We start from the raw sequence: 16,278 nt of genomic DNA, 5'->3' as shown, positions 1-16,278 counted from the left end.
TCAACAGTGAGCTCTCCCTGCCATAATGCTTAGCTTTCTTCTTGTCAATCAAACCTGGTTTCCGCCCATATTTGTGAATCCTAATGCCTCCTGTTGCATTATCCATAATTTATAGCAAACAAAAACCAGCAGTGGAACCCTTTATGATGGGCAAAACAGGTATATTGACCCATGAACTCCATTGAAGAGATCCCATCAATAGAGTCCCTGAGAGATAAGTGAAACTGGTGGTTTAACTCTTCAGCATCTCCAAAAAATAAAACCATTGGGTTTTTCATTTAATGCTAAAAAAAACAAAAAAGACAATAAAATTGTAAAAAAAATTAAAAAAAAGTCTTGATTCCTGTTGTAAAATTTTGCAAATAAATAACTGTTCTTCATAAATTTAGCCCAAAATGTATTCTGCTACATTTATTTGGTGAAAATAATCCAAATCCGTGAAAATTATTTAGTCTGCAGGAAAGTGATAGAGTCCACAAATTATGGCATAGATCTGAAAATTGATCAATCCTGATTAGTGTTGAGCGAACACGGACTGTATTATTCGTGTTCGTACCGAATAATTGGATTTTTTTTACCCGAACACGGACACGGACACTTTACTGTATGTTCGGGTAAAAATCCGTGTTCGGTCGTTTTATTTCCGGGTTTTGCATGCTTTGGCGCTCTTTTCATGGCGGGCTTTCAACAGCCAATCAACAATCGTTTAACTGGTGTGCCTTAAGCCATCCCAGCCATGCCTGCAAATGTCTTAGTAGCTGTGATTGGCCGTCTGAAGCATGTGACCAAGTCTTTATAAGTTCGAGGCAGCCGCCGCAGCAGCGTCATTCTGCTGCTTAGCTAAGGGACAGAGCACACATCAATGTGCTGGCTGCTGATTAGGGAAAGATAGGCAGGAAAAAACCATTTGTGTCCGGATAGAATTGAGGGACAGGTCGGAGTGTTTAGGCAGGGCGAGTTGTAGGCATTTTAGGGATAGAGTCTGCTGAATTATAGGGTCAGTGTCTTCTACAAACTACAATCGATATTGCTGTGTGGGGGGTGGGGTGAATCTGCACTCAATCCTGATCTACGATCTCTTCTCAATCCTGTTAGGGACAGAGTCTGCTGAATTTTAGGGAAACTGTGTTCTACAAACTACAATCGATATTGCTGTGTGGTGTGGGATTGGAGATAGGCAGGTGTCAGTGATCCACATCCATTTTTCTGTGTGTGAGCTGCAGTGAACACAATCTTTTTGGGCTGCAGTGAACACAATCTTTTTGGGCTGCAGTGAACACAATCTTTTTGGGCTGCAGTGAACACAATCTTTTTGGGGTGCAGTGAACAAAATCTTTTTGGGGTGCAGTGAACACAATCCTTTTTGGTGTGCAGTGAACACAATCTTTGTGGGGTGCAGTGAACAAAATCCTTTGTGGGGTGCAGTGAACACAATCTTTTTGGGGTGCAGTGAACAAAATCCTTTTTGGGGTGCAGTGAACAACATCCTTTTTGGGGTGCAGTGAACACAATCTTTTTGGGGTGCAGTGAACAAAATCCTTTGTGGGGTGCAGTGAACACAATCTTTTTGGGGTGCAGTGAACACAATCTTTTTGGGGTGGAGTGAACAACATCCTTTTTGGGGTGCAGTGAACAAAATCCTTTTTGGGGTGCAGTGAACAAAATCATTTTTGGGGTGCAGTGAACACAATCTTTTTGGGGTGCAGTGAACACAATCTTTGTGGGGTGCAGTGAACACAATCTTTTTGGGGTGGAGTGAACAACATCCTTTTTGGGGTGCAGTGAACAACATCCTTTTTGGGGTGCAGTGAACACAATCTTTTTGGGGTGCAGTGAACACAATCTTTGTGGGGTACAGTGAACAGAATCTTTGTGGGGTGCAGTGAACACAATCTTTGGGGGGTACAGTGAACACAATCTTTTTGGGGTGCAGTGAACACAATCTTTGTGGGGTGCAGTGAACACAATCTTTTTGGGGTGGAGTGAACAAAATCATTTTTGGGGTGCAGTGAACAACATCCTTTTTGGGGTGCAGTGATCAAAATCCTTTTTGGGGTGCAGTGAACACAATCTTTTTGGGGTGCAGTGAACAAAATCCTTTGTGGGGTGCAGTGAACAGAATCTTTGTGGGGTGCAGTGAACACAATCTTTGGGGGGGTACAGTGAACACAATCTTTTTGGGGTGCAGTGAACACAATCTTTGTGGGGTACAGTGAACAGAATCTTTGTGGGGTGCAGTGAACACAATCTTTGGGGGGTACAGTGAACACAATCTTTTTGGGGTGCAGTGAACACAATCTTTGGGGGGTACAGTGAACACAATCTTTTTGGGGTGCAGTGAACACAATCTTTGTGGGGTGCAGTGAACACAATCTTTGGGGGGGTACAGTGAACACAATCTTTTTGGGGTGCAGTGAACAACATCCTTTTAGGGTGCAGTGAACACAATCTTTGTGGGGTGCAGTGAACAACATCCTTTTAGGGTGCAGTGAACACAATCTTTGTGGGGTACAGTGAACAGAATCTTTGTGGGGTGCAGTGAACACAATCTTTGGGGGGTACAGTGAACACAATCTTTGTGAGGTGCAGTGAACACAATCTTTGTGGGGTGCAGTGAACACAATCATTGTGGGGTGCAGTGAACTCAATCTTTGTGGGGTACAGTGAACACAATCTCATACTTCTGAAGATTTGAGGGTGCTGCCTGTTCCATACTCCCCCTACTCCTCATCTAGCCTTTTAGGGGTACAAACAATAGTAATTGGGGCCTAGTGTGGTTGTGTACGTGTGATATACATACACTTTTTTTGGATCATATTTTCTATTCCGCTATTTAATCAAAAACCTTTGGGGATCAGTTAAATTGGGGGATAGTCTGTGTTGGTACGTGTGAGAGAGATCCACCTTTCCAAGTTGTTGGGGTTCATCTCATACTTCTGAAGGTTTGAGGGTGCTGCCTGTTCCATACTCCCCCTACTCCTAGCCTTTTAGGGGTACAAACAATAGTAATTGGGGCCTAGTGTGGTTGTGTACGTGTGATATACATACACTTTTTTTGGATCATATTTTCTATTCCGCTATTTAATCAAAAACCTTTGGGGATCAGTTAAATTGGGGGATAGTCTGTGTTGGTACGTGTGAGAGAGATCCACCTTTCCAAGTTGTTGGGGTTCATCTCATACTTCTGAAGGTTTGAGGGTGCTGCCTGTTCCATACCCCCCCTACTCCTCATCTAGCCTTTTAGGGGTACAAACAATAGTAATTGGGGCCTAGTGTGGTTGTGTACGTGTGATATACATACACTTTTTTTGGATCATATTTTCTATTCCGCTATTTAATCAAAAACCTTTGGGGATCAGTTAAATTGGGGGATAGTCTGTGTTGGTACGTGTGAGAGAGATCCACCTTTCCAAGTTGTTGGGGTTCATCTCATACTTCTGAAGGTTTGAGGGTGCTGCCTGTTCCATACCCCCCCTACTCCTCATCTAGCCTTTTAGGGGTACAAACAATAGTAATTGGGGCCTAGTGTGGTTGTGTACGTGTGATATACATACACTTTTTTTGGATCATATTTTCTATTCCGCTATTTAATCAAAAACCTTTGGGGATCAGTTAAATTGGGGGATAGTCTGTGTTGGTACGTGTGAGAGAGATCCACCTTTCCAAGTTGTTGGGGTTCATCTCATACTTCTGAAGGTTTGAGGGTGCTGCCTGTTCCATACCCCCCCTACTCCTCATCTAGCCTTTTAGGGGTACAAACAATAGTAATTGGGGCCTAGTGTGGTTGTGTACGTGTGATATACATACACTTTTTTTGGATCATATTTTCTATTCCGCTATTTAATCAAAAACCTTTGGGGATCAGTTAAATTGGGGGATAGTCTGTGTTGGTACGTGTGAGAGAGATCCACCTTTCCAAGTTGTTGGGGTTCATCTCATACTTCTGAAGGTTTGAGGGTGCTGCCTGTTCCATACCCCCCCTACTCCTCATCTAGCCTTTTAGGGGTACAAACAATAGTAATTGGGGCCTAGTGTGGTTGTGTACGTGTGATATACATACACTTTTTTTGGATCATATTTTCTATTCCGCTATTTAATCAAAAACCTTTGGGGATCAGTTAAATTGGGGGATAGTCTGTGTTGGTACGTGTGAGAGAGATCCACCTTTCCAAGTTGTTGGGGTTCATCTCATACTTCTGAAGGTTTGAGGGTGCTGCCTGTTCCATACTCCCCCTACTCCTCATCTAGCCTTTTAGGGGTACAAACAATAGTAATTGGGGCCCAGTGTGGTTGTGTACGTGTGATATACATACACTTTTTTTGGATCATATTTTCTATTCCGCTATTTAATCAAAAACCTTTGGGGATCAGTTAAATTGGGGGATAGTCTGTGTTGGTACGTGTGAGAGAGATCCACCTTTCCAAGTTGTTGGGGTTCATCTCATACTTCTGAAGGTTTGAGGGTGCTGCCTGTTCCATACCCCCCCTACTCCTCATCTAGCCTTTTAGGGGTACAAACAATAGTAATTGGGGCCTAGTGTGGTTGTGTACGTGTGATATACATACACTTTTTTTGGATCATATTTTCTATTCCGCTATTTAATCAAAAACCTTTGGGGATCAGTTAAATTGGGGGATAGTCTGTGTTGGTACGTGTGAGAGAGATCCACCTTTCCAAGTTGTTGGGGTTCATCTCATACTTCTGAAGGTTTGAGGGTGCTGCCTGTTCCATACCCCCCCTACTCCTCATCTAGCCTTTTAGGGGTACAAACAATAGTAATTGGGGCCTAGTGTGGTTGTGTACGTGTGATATACATACACTTTTTTTGGATCATATTTTCTATTCCGCTATTTAATCAAAAACCTTTGGGGATCAGTTAAATTGGGGGATAGTCTGTGTTGGTATGTGTGAGAGAGATCCACCTTTCCAAGTTGTTGGGGTTCATCTCATACTTCTGAAGGTTTGAGGGTGCTGCCTGTTCCATACTCCCCCTACTCCTCATCTAGCCTTTTAGGGGTACAAACAATAGTAATTGGGGCCCAGTGTGGTTGTGTACGTGTGATATACATACACTTTTTTTGGATCATATTTTCTATTCCGCTATTTAATCAAAAACCTTTGGGGATCAGTTAAATTGGGGGATAGTCTGTGTTGGTACGTGTGAGAGAGATCCACCTTTCCAAGTTGTTGGGGTTCATCTCATACTTCTGAAGGTTTGAGGGTGCTGCCTGTTCCATACCCCCCTACTCCTCATCTAGCCTTTTAGGGGTACAAACAATAGTAATTGGGGCCTAGTGTGGTTGTGTACGTGTGATATACATACACTTTTTTTGGATCATATTTTCTATTCCGCTATTTAATCAAAAACCTTTGGGGATCAGTTAAATTGGGGGATAGTCTGTGTTGGTACGTGTGAGAGAGATCCACCTTTCCAAGTTGTTGGGGTTCATCTCATACTTCTGAAGGTTTGAGGGTGCTGCCTGTTCCATACCCCCCCTACTCCTCATCTAGCCTTTTAGGGGTACAAACAATAGTAATTGGGGCCTAGTGTGGTTGTGTACGTGTGATATACATACACTTTTTTTGGATCATATTTTCTATTCCGCTATTTAATCAAAAACCTTTGGGGATCAGTTAAATTGGGGGATAGTCTGTGTTGGTACGTGTGAGAGAGATCCACCTTTCCAAGTTGTTGGGGTTCATCTCATACTTCTGAAGGTTTGAGGGTGCTGCCTGTTCCATACTCCCCCTACTCCTCATCTAGCCTTTTAGGGGTACAAACAATAGTAATTGGGGCCCAGTGTGGTTGTGTACGTGTGATATACATACACTTTTTTTGGATCATATTTTCTATTCCGCTATTTAATCAAAAACCTTTGGGGATCAGTTAAATTGGGGGATAGTCTGTGTTGGTACGTGTGAGAGAGATCCACCTTTCCAAGTTGTTGGGGTTCATCTCATACTTCTGAAGGTTTGAGGGTGCTGCCTGTTCCATACCCCCCCTACTCCTCATCTAGCCTTTTAGGGGTACAAACAATAGTAATTGGGGCCTAGTGTGGTTGTGTACGTGTGATATACATACACTTTTTTTGGATCATATTTTCTATTCCGCTATTTAATCAAAAACCTTTGGGGATCAGTTAAATTGGGGGATAGTCTGTGTTGGTACGTGTGAGAGAGATCCACCTTTCCAAGTTGTTGGGGTTCATCTCATACTTCTGAAGGTTTGAGGGTGCTGCCTGTTCCATACCCCCCCTACTCCTCATCTAGCCTTTTAGGGGTACAAACAATAGTAATTGGGGCCTAGTGTGGTTGTGTACGTGTGATATACATACACTTTTTTTGGATCATATTTTCTATTCCGCTATTTAATCAAAAACCTTTGGGGATCAGTTAAATTGGGGGATAGTCTGTGTTGGTACGTGTGAGAGAGATCCACCTTTCCAAGTTGTTGGGGTTCATCTCATACTTCTGAAGGTTTGAGGGTGCTGCCTGTTCCATACTCCCCCTACTCCTCATCTAGCCTTTTAGGGGTACAAACAATAGTAATTGGGGCCCAGTGTGGTTGTGTACGTGTGATATACATACACTTTTTTTGGATCATATTTTCTATTCCGCTATTTAATCAAAAACCTTTGGGGATCAGTTAAATTGGGGGATAGTCTGTGTTGGTACGTGTGAGAGAGATCCACCTTTCCAAGTTTTTGGGGTTCATCTCATACTTCTGAAGGTTTGAGGGTGCTGCCTGTTCCATACCCCCCCTACTCCTCATCTAGCCTTTTAGGGGTACAAACAATAGTAATTGGGGCCTAGTGTGGTTGTGTACGTGTGATATACATACACTTTTTTTGGATCATATTTTCTATTCCGCTATTTAATCAAAAACCTTTGGGGATCAGTTAAATTGGGGGATAGTCTGTGTTGGTACGTGTGAGAGAGATCCACCTTTCCAAGTTGTTGGGGTTCATCTCATACTTCTGAAGGTTTGAGGGTGCTGCCTGTTCCATACCCCCCCTACTCCTCATCTAGCCTTTTAGGGGTACAAACAATAGTAATTGGGGCCTAGTGTGGTTGTGTACGTGTGATATACATACACTTTTTTTGGATCATATTTTCTATTCCGCTATTTAATCAAAAACCTTTGGGGATCAGTTAAATTGGGGGATAGTCTGTGTTGGTACGTGTGAGAGAGATCCACCTTTCCAAGTTGTTGGGGTTCATCTCATACTTCTGAAGGTTTGAGGGTGCTGCCTGTTCCATACTCCCCCTACTCCTCATCTAGCCTTTTAGGGGTACAAACAATAGTAATTGGGGCCCAGTGTGGTTGTGTACGTGTGATATACATACACTTTTTTTGGATCATATTTTCTATTCCGCTATTTAATTTAACTGGGCCTCCATGCGAGACCTGTGTGCCTTGTTGCGCTGTTTTGAGTACTCCACCAACATGGCCAGTGGCAATGACGCCGTTCTCAGCTTAACTATCCCACTTCTATGCCTCCTTGAAAAAACAATTCGGGCGATGATGGAAGAGGATGTGGCACAGGATGAGGAGGAGGAGGAGGATGAAGAGGTAACATTTCCAAGGCTTTCAGGGCAGTCATACGCAAGGGGCTCCGAGGGTGGGTTCCTGCACACGCAAACGCCAGGGACGCAATTGTCCAGCAGGGGCACAGTTCTGGAGGATGAGGAGGATGAGGAGGAGGAGGAGCTGGAGGAGGAGATGGAACCATGTTCACAGCAGGGTGGCACCCAGGCCAGCTCATGGCCATCACTGGTGCGTGGCTGGGGGGATACAGAGGACACGGACGATACACCTCCCACAGAGGACAGCCTTTCGTTGCCTCTGGGCAGCCTGGCACACATGAGCGATTACATGCTGCAGTGTCTCCACAACGACCGCCGAGTTGCCCACATTCTAACTTGTGCTGATTACTGGGTGGCCACGCTGCTGGATCCCCGTTACAAGGACAACGTACCGTCCTTAATTCACTCACTGGAGCGCGATCGCAAGATGCGCGAGTACAAGCGCACGCTGGTAGACGCCATGCTGCTGGCATTCCCATCTGACAGCGGGGCCACAGTGGAAGCACAAGGCAGAGGAGGAGGAGGTCGCCAACGCAACCAGGGCACCGCCAGCACCTCAGAAGGCAGGGTTAGCATGGCCGAAATGTGGAAAAGCTTTGTCAGCACGCCACAACAAACAGCAGCACCAGCAGCTCAGATGGAACGTCTTAGCAGGAGGCAGCATTTTACCAACATGGTGGAGCAGTATGTGTGCACACGCCTACATGTAGTGAATGACGGGTCTGCCCCCTTCAACTTCTGGGTCTCCAAATTGGGCACATGGCCTGAGCTTGCCCTTTACGCCTTGGAGGTGCTGGCGTGCCCTGCAGCCAGTGTATTATCTGAACGGGTATTTAGCACGGCTGGGGGCGTTATAACAGACAAGCGCAGCCGCCTGTCCAGAGACAATGTGGACAAGCTCACGTTCATTAAAATGAACCAGGCATGGATCCCACGGGACTTTTCCGTACCTTATGCAGAATAGCAATGGATACCGACCTTACCCACCCATTGTTCCATTTTTGCTCTTTCTCACTCTTTTGGGGTGTACCCTCATTTAAAATTTTTGAAAAGAAGCAGTGTTGGCTACCTCGTCCTCCTCCTCAGGGCCAGATTAATGTAGGGGCTATTGGAGCTGCAGCTCCAGGCCCCTACCTTTTATATAGGCCCCGGGTTGGCCATATTCACTGTTACCGCTCTTCTGTCACTTGTAAACACAGAAGTCTGGCTTCTATGCTCGCTTCCCCAGGCAGCACCCTCAGAACCTCCCCACACAGCGTGAAGGCCGGACAAGGAGGGACAGTTGGCGATGCATGGATGTGTTTATGGGCTTCAGAGACAGCATCCCATGTTGAATTAGGCATGCATGGCTGCACCCTTCCTCCTCTGGGTGCATGGCAAGGCACGGCCCTTAAGGCCCTTCAAAATCCTCAGCACCAAGCCCATGATGCTGTTAATCCGGCCCTGGTCCTCCTCCACCGCCGCTTCCACCTACACCGCCCATAGGTGTGCGCAGCCTATTGCATTAAGGTGTGCACCCCAAAGTTGAAATACACATGCATGTGTTTGCCAGCAGGGAGAGTAATGTATCGGGGCCATGTACCTGTAGGCAAGGAGAAATAGAGCAGAGCAGGTCCCAGGGAGATCTTTCCCATCTCCTCACTGGCAATGCTATGTGCCCTAGGTGATTAGGGTGTGCCCAGGCACACCCAGCACACCCTGTGCGCACGCCTATGTCACCGCCACATCCACCACCACCTCAACCTCCCTCCTACTCCATATGGGCCTCGTCCTTCAGAGATGAAGAAGAACATTGTTTTATTTTTCTGTTTTTTTTTGTTGTTTTAAGTTATTTCCCTATCCACATTTGTTTGCAGAGCACTTGCCATGCTCTTAATTACGTTTTGCTGCCATTTGCAGCACTCTAGCCCTTTCCTTTGGTGTTTTAGAGCCATTTTAGTGCCTTAAAGTTCGGGTCCCCATTGACTTCAATGGGGTTCGGTGTCCGGGAAAAGTTCGGTAAAAGTCCGGGACACGGACCCGGACTTTTTTTTAAAGTTCGGCCGAACCCGTCGAACACGGACATCTAGGTGTCCGCTCAACCCTAATCCTGATGTATTGACGGACTATCTCATTTCTTGAGGCCCTAAAATGCCAGGACAGTAGAAATACCCCCCAAATTACCACTTTTTTAAAAGTAGACAGTTCAAGTTATTTAGTAAGAGGCTTGGCAAGTTTTTTAAAATTGTAATTTTTTTGTCATACATTTTTGGAAAATGAAGAAAAAATAAATAAATTGTACATATTGTCACCAGTGCTGTACAGTGTCATCATATAACTGATGTGGCGGTGATCAGGAAAACTGACTGGTAACAGTACGAAAAAAAGTCATAATTTTTTTTATGACATTTTTTTTTCCTTTTTCTTTACAATTTTTTTAAACACACTGTGACCAGAGCAATGTAATGTTACCATAGTAACACTGTACTACTCTTGGGAAGTGATCAGGATTTTTTTTTTACACGTTATGTTTGCTTATAGTACTGTAATACATTGCTATAAGCAAGTATTTTACTGAATGAAACCAAAATCATTCAGTCTGTTTTGTTGTGATTAGCTGTGATTGGTCAAAGCTAATCACATGGTACAGAGGGGCCGTGATTTCCCTGTCTGTATCATGTGATCAAATTGACTAATCAAAGCTAACAACGCAATTGTATACAATGGATTGCATGAAAGGAAGTCATCCATTGTGTACAACTGTCATTTGACCTGCTGTGATTCCTCACGGCGGTCACATGATACTGGCAGCAAGCATGTACTCTGATCAGTCATTGGTCAAGTGGCCGCGCGATCAGCGTTTCTGACAGGACATCAAATGACGTCCACTCAGGATGATAAAGCCACCGCCCAGCTGCCAATCTGCTATTGGCTGGGTGGGAACTGGTTAAACCAATTTAGCAAGAGAATGTTCTAAGCATTCATGAACATCACAAATAAGCAAAGATACAACTGCCCCTGTGTAGTAACCCCAGGAAAATACAATGTACTATTGACAAGGTCCATGCCTTTAGCACAGAGCTGGTACATTTATCCACATCATCTGATTTCAAGAAAAAAAAAAACCCATTCACTCTACAGTATTTACACAGAAGATATGCTAAATACTGTGTTCCTCCAATGTGATAATAAGGGCAGATTCATATCCCTCCACATATAAAAACACTGTTTCTTTTACAGCCTCACTAAGACTAACCGTAAACTTTTATTTCTTCAGCCTTTGGTTTGTCGCAGACACTCAAGCAGGATTCTCAGCCAGTTCATGAGATTTATGTGCAAAAGGACTGCCCGCCAAAGGACGCCAGTAACCTTGGGCCAGAGAGGCCAACCGTAACAACATTTAACTTCATATTTGGGAAACAAATTACAAACCTAGAGCACAATAAACAGAACCTGCACAAGGAAAAGATCCTAGTTAAAGGTAAGATGCTAAATTATATTTTGGTATTAAAGTAATAATAAAAGTTTAAATTTTTAAAAATAAAATAACACACATTTTATACTTACCTGCTCTGTGCAATGGCTTTGCACAGAGCGGCATGGGTCCCCCGCTGGCTCTTCTTGCTCCCCCCCCCCGCCAAGTGCCCCCATAGGAAACAGTTCCCATGGGGGCACTTGTATGGGTTTTCTCCTAAGCTGGGCTGAGAGTACAGTGGGCATAGTGCACAGTGCTGGACCGAGATTGGGCTCAAGTGAATATTTACGGTGGGGGGAAGCTGCACTTAAAAGGTTTTTTTTACCATAATGCAGAGAATGCATTAGGTTAAAATAAAAAAAAAAAAAAACGTTTACCTTTACAACCACTTTAAAGGAAACCTGCACTAACAGTAATATAGAGAATGCCACTTCTGACCTCCCCATAAAAATGCTAGTTGCCTGGTTGCCTGTTGCTTCAGCTCCTCTTGTCAATGAATTGGAATAAGTTAGCAGCAATAGTGAAATGCAGAAGGCCTGACTTGCATACTTGTTCTTGTTTAGTAATTCAGAAAAGATTCAAGATAGATGATCATTATGACATACAGAAAACTAGCATTTCTTTTCCAAAAAACAAAGTAGTCAGAGGCAGTCTCTCTCTTTTTACGGAACTGGTTTCTTATTACCATTACTAGACATTAAGCCCATTAAATTAACGGGCACTAGAACATATGTGGTCAAACATTTGTAAAAACAGACCTGTTTGCGCATAGCGTCCCTTTTGCCCTAGCAACATCGGGGACACGCGCAGAGCTGACCGAGCGGCTCTCGCGTGCGAGCGCGCACCCGCCGCGTACCCGCGCACCCACGCCGCTTCAACATTTTCGCCCGGCCGCCCAAAGTCTCTGCGCTCCAAGTCCCAATGGCTGTCCGTGGGGCACATGCGCAGTAGCGCAATCCCACGGACACAGGGGCTGGACGCAGAGACACTTGTACTTTATATAGTAAGATATGAATAAACGGAGGGTATATGTAATGCATACTGCTTATCAGAGTAAAGGGTCACAATATAGAAAAATCACATGTTTAGGTACACTTACATCTGGGACAATGATTAAGTGGGTCCAACCATTTATACATAAAAATGTGCCGATGATGGTCAAATTGGCGCTCGGTCAAAAATTTACCAAATATGTTCAAGCAGAGAAAGGCTAAAGCAGAGAATAAGGTAAATCAAAACATACCAAAGTGTAGCTAAATAGGCATATCATCAAGTTATAATGATGATCAGTTGGATGCAGCTCCCATGAATAGTAAAACAACCTACCAGGATTACAGCCATATATACATGTGCAGCAAGTGCTGTCTAGGTAACACTGAAGCCAAGCAAGGCTTCAGCAGTTATATGGACCACCAAGGATCGAGAAGGAGCCAATCAGTGTTCAAAAGGGAACACCTTATAGTAGCAGCCAATGGCGATGAGGCTGGGAGAAGGGCTGAGAGACATCCCCCTGGGCCGAGGATGCGCGGAGCGGCCACAGCAGAAGAAGTGATGTTGTGTCACGTCGTCCATCCACTGGCGCATGACATTACTATGGGCGGTATTGAAGGGGCGGATAGCTGAGGCGGCTGCATTTTCGCACGGCCACCCGAAGTCTCTGCGCTCCAAGTCCCAACGGCTGTCCGTGGGGCACATGCCCTGTAGCCCAATCCCACGGACACAGGGACTGAACACAGAGACACTTGTACTTTATTATAGAAGATACCCTAAACCAGAAAAACTGCTCTTTATTTATTTTATCAATGATTGATCACCATTAAATGACCTGAAGATTTTAGCTTATAATAAATAGTCATCTGCACACTGTGACATCAACCATTTCCTAAAAAGAAGACCCAATTGACATCAGATGAAAGAAGTAACTTTACTTTATGTACTGTATATGTCTGTGTGGAATATGTATATACAGTATCTCAAAAAAGGGAATACACCCGTCACATTTTTGTAAATATTTTATTAAATCTTTTCATGCGACAACACTGAAGAAATTACACTTTGCTACAATGTAAAGTAGTGAGTGTACAGCTTGTATAATGGTGTAAATTTGCTGTCCCATCAAAATAACTCAAACACACAGCCATAAATGTCTAATCCGCTGTCAACAACAGTGAGTACACCCCTAAGCAGAAATTTCCAAATTAGGCCCAATTAGCCATTTTTCCTCCCTGGTGTCATATGACTCATTATTGTTACAAGGTCTCGGGTATGAATGGGGAGCAGGTGTCTTAAATTTGGTGTTATTACTCTCACGCTCTCATACTGGTCACTGGAAGTTCAACATGGCACCTCATGCAAAGAACTCCATGAGGATTTGAAAAAAATAATTGTTGCTCTACATAAAGATGGCTAGGCTATAAGAAGATTGCCAAGACCCTGAAACTGAGCTGCAGCATGGTGGCCAAGACCATACAGCAGTTTAACAGGACAGGTTGCACTCAGAACAGGTCTCGCCATGGTCGACCAAAGAAGTTGAGTGCATATGCTAAGTGTCATATCCAGAGGTTGTCTTTGGGAAATAGACATATGAGTGTTGTGCTAGCATTGCTGCAGAGGTTGAAGGAGTGGGGGGTCAACCTGTCAGTGCTCAGACCATACGCTGCACACTGCATCAAATTGGTCTGTATGGCTGTCGTCCTAGAAGAAAACCACTTCTAAAGAGGATGCACAAGAAAGCCCGCAAACAGTTTGCTGAAGACAAGCAGACTAAGGACATGGATTACTGGAACCATGTCTTGTTGTCTGATGAGACCAATATAAACTTATTTGGTTCAGATGTTGTCAAGCGTGTGTGGCAGCAACCAGGTGAGGAGTACAAAGACAAGTGTGTCTTGCCTACAGTCAAGCATAGGTAGAAGTGTTGTGGTCTGTGACTGCATAAGTGCTGCCAGCACTGGGGAGCTACAGTTCATTGAGGGAACCATGGATGCCAACATGTACTGTGACGTACTGAAGGAGAGCATAATCTCTTCCCTTCAGGGACTGGGCTTAGGCAGTATTCAAACATGATAACGACCCCAACCACACCTCCAAGACGACCACTGCCTTGCTAAAGAAGCTGAGGGTCAAGGTGATGGACTGGCCAAGTATGTCTCCAGACCTAAAGGTCTCTAACATCCACCAGCTTTGTGATGTCATCATGGAAAAGTGGAAAAGAACTCCAGTGGCAACCTGTGAAGCTCTGGTGAAATTCATGCCAAAAAGGGTTAACTCAGTACTGGAAAACAATAGTGGCCACACAAAATTGTTACACTTTGGGCCCAATTTGGACATTTTCATTTAGGGGTGTACTCACTTTTGTTGCCAGCGGTTTAGACATCAATGGCTGTGTGTTGAGTTATTTTGAGGGGACAGCTAATTTAAACTGTTATACAAGCTGTACACTCACTACTTTATATTGTAGCAAAGTGTAATTTATTCAGTGTTATCACATGAAAAGATATAATAAAATATTTACAAAAATGTGAGGGGTGTACTCACTTTTGTGAAATACTGTATATGCTCATGTCTGTACGGAAACTTAAGAAACTGGCATTTATGTCTTGTTTTGCTCTGAGCTGCAAATGAAGGCTAAAGGAGGCACCCAAATAACAGCTGATGGTTTCCTTCTCTAGAAATACTGGAAAGCAAGTCTGCTGTGTGTTGAAAAAATAGTGAATATTGGTAATAACTATGCCACATTAAAGTGTTTGCAAAACCAACCAATATACTTCTTTTTACTCCCTACTCCCCTGGTCTGTCAAATATACTATTTAAAAGCATTGTTAAATCTGTTTGCTAAGTGCACAAAAATACCAGATAATCATGTCAGAAAACATGTGAGATGAAAACTTCCTGTTCTCTGTCTCTGCTCACTCTTATCAGTTAAGCCTCCTATATATGATAAGAATATCGGATGTATGATTGTCGGGGTTTTTTTTTTTTGGATGCTAGTCTCATATAAAACACCAATAGGTTTCAAAAATTTGGAAGTGATCTAATGTATTGCATTGTGTTCTCTTGTAATGTAATGTATTCTTTAATTTCCGAGCATGCGTGGTCTTGGTCACACAATATTTTTTGGACAAATGCCATACAAATTACATTAAAATGTTTCTTCTGTTATCGTACAAGAAAAGTTTTCATGCTTGTCCCTTCAGATACTTTCGCATGAGCTGTCCTGATTGGCTCTCGAAAGCTGTGTACTAGTAATGATCTGATTATTGGACAATTGCTCCAAATGCGATATTTTTCATCCAATTTGCTCAATGTGTGTACTAGGCATTAGCACTGTTTTTAGTTCTCTCTTTCAAAAATGAAGACAGCTAATCCCTCCTGCAGGATAATAAAAAGCTGACACAGGGTTTTTGGCTTTAGATACATTAAGTTTTCATAATTACTCGAGACTTTTGTGACATGTGTGAATTATGAATTACATTTAAAACCTAGTTTATTAACGTTTGTAGAGAAGGTCTTGCATTTTTAATTATATCTTATGTGTGTCATTGTACGGGTTAGAAAATAAAAAAAAAAGATTTTTTTTAAAGTGGCAAATATTAAATTGTACATATGAATATTTTCATTATTGCTTTTTACAGCCAGCAGATTCATTTTAATATATTTACTGACTCAATGTTATGAAAAAAAAAATCAGTTTACAGAGCTGAATAAGCTGAAGCTCACATTATGCACACAGCTGAATTAGAGAAGTGATTCATCCTTCCTCCTCTTCCATGGCTGTTCTGTATGTCTGAGTTGAAGTTAGAAACACACAGTCTAAAATAGAAAGGGTTACCGCCAAACTCTATAATTAAGAAAAACAAAAAAGAAGAAAGGGATGAACACACCCAAAGGTTACCCCAAATAAAGTTTATTGTAGCCAATATAGCTAATACAACAATACACAGCATCCAAGACCACAAACCCATCAGAAACGACTCCCCATGCTACACTACACTAAATCAAAAACCCCCTGATAAACCAAAATGGACCCTATGTAACACACCACATCTAATCAAAACCCTCCAGCGGGAGCTGGTGCACAATATGATCCCCTTCCTACCTACAGCTAAGGCCTGCATAGTATATCCACAGTAAAATTAAATATCTGATTACCCCAAGAGGTCCATACCCCACCTTAAAACCACAATGGGTGAATGAGGTGCTCAATCTCTATGAGCCAAAGCTGAATAAGAATCCA

At 43.3% G+C, this 16,278-nt stretch overlaps 1 protein-coding gene across 1 annotated transcript in view; it reads left to right on the top strand.

Annotated features, from left to right (window-relative positions):
* The window catches only part of LOC309564701 ((E2-independent) E3 ubiquitin-conjugating enzyme FATS), a 243,939-nt gene that overhangs the window by 125,768 nt on the left and 101,893 nt on the right, over positions 1 to 16,278 (top strand). Inside the window, exon 4 of the mRNA XM_082269373.1 lies at positions 10,845 to 11,048. Coding sequence (XP_082125499.1) covers positions 10,845 to 11,048 — 204 coding nt within the window. The remainder of the gene's footprint in view (positions 1 to 10,844; positions 11,049 to 16,278) is intronic.

This window comes from Pelophylax lessonae, assembly GCF_965119305.1.
Source record: "Pelophylax lessonae genome assembly, chromosome: 9".
In the NCBI taxonomy this organism is placed as follows: domain Eukaryota; kingdom Metazoa; phylum Chordata; class Amphibia; order Anura; family Ranidae; genus Pelophylax; species Pelophylax lessonae.
The sequence above is the reverse complement of the archived record's forward strand: the minus strand, read 5'-3'. Positions and strand labels throughout refer to the sequence as shown.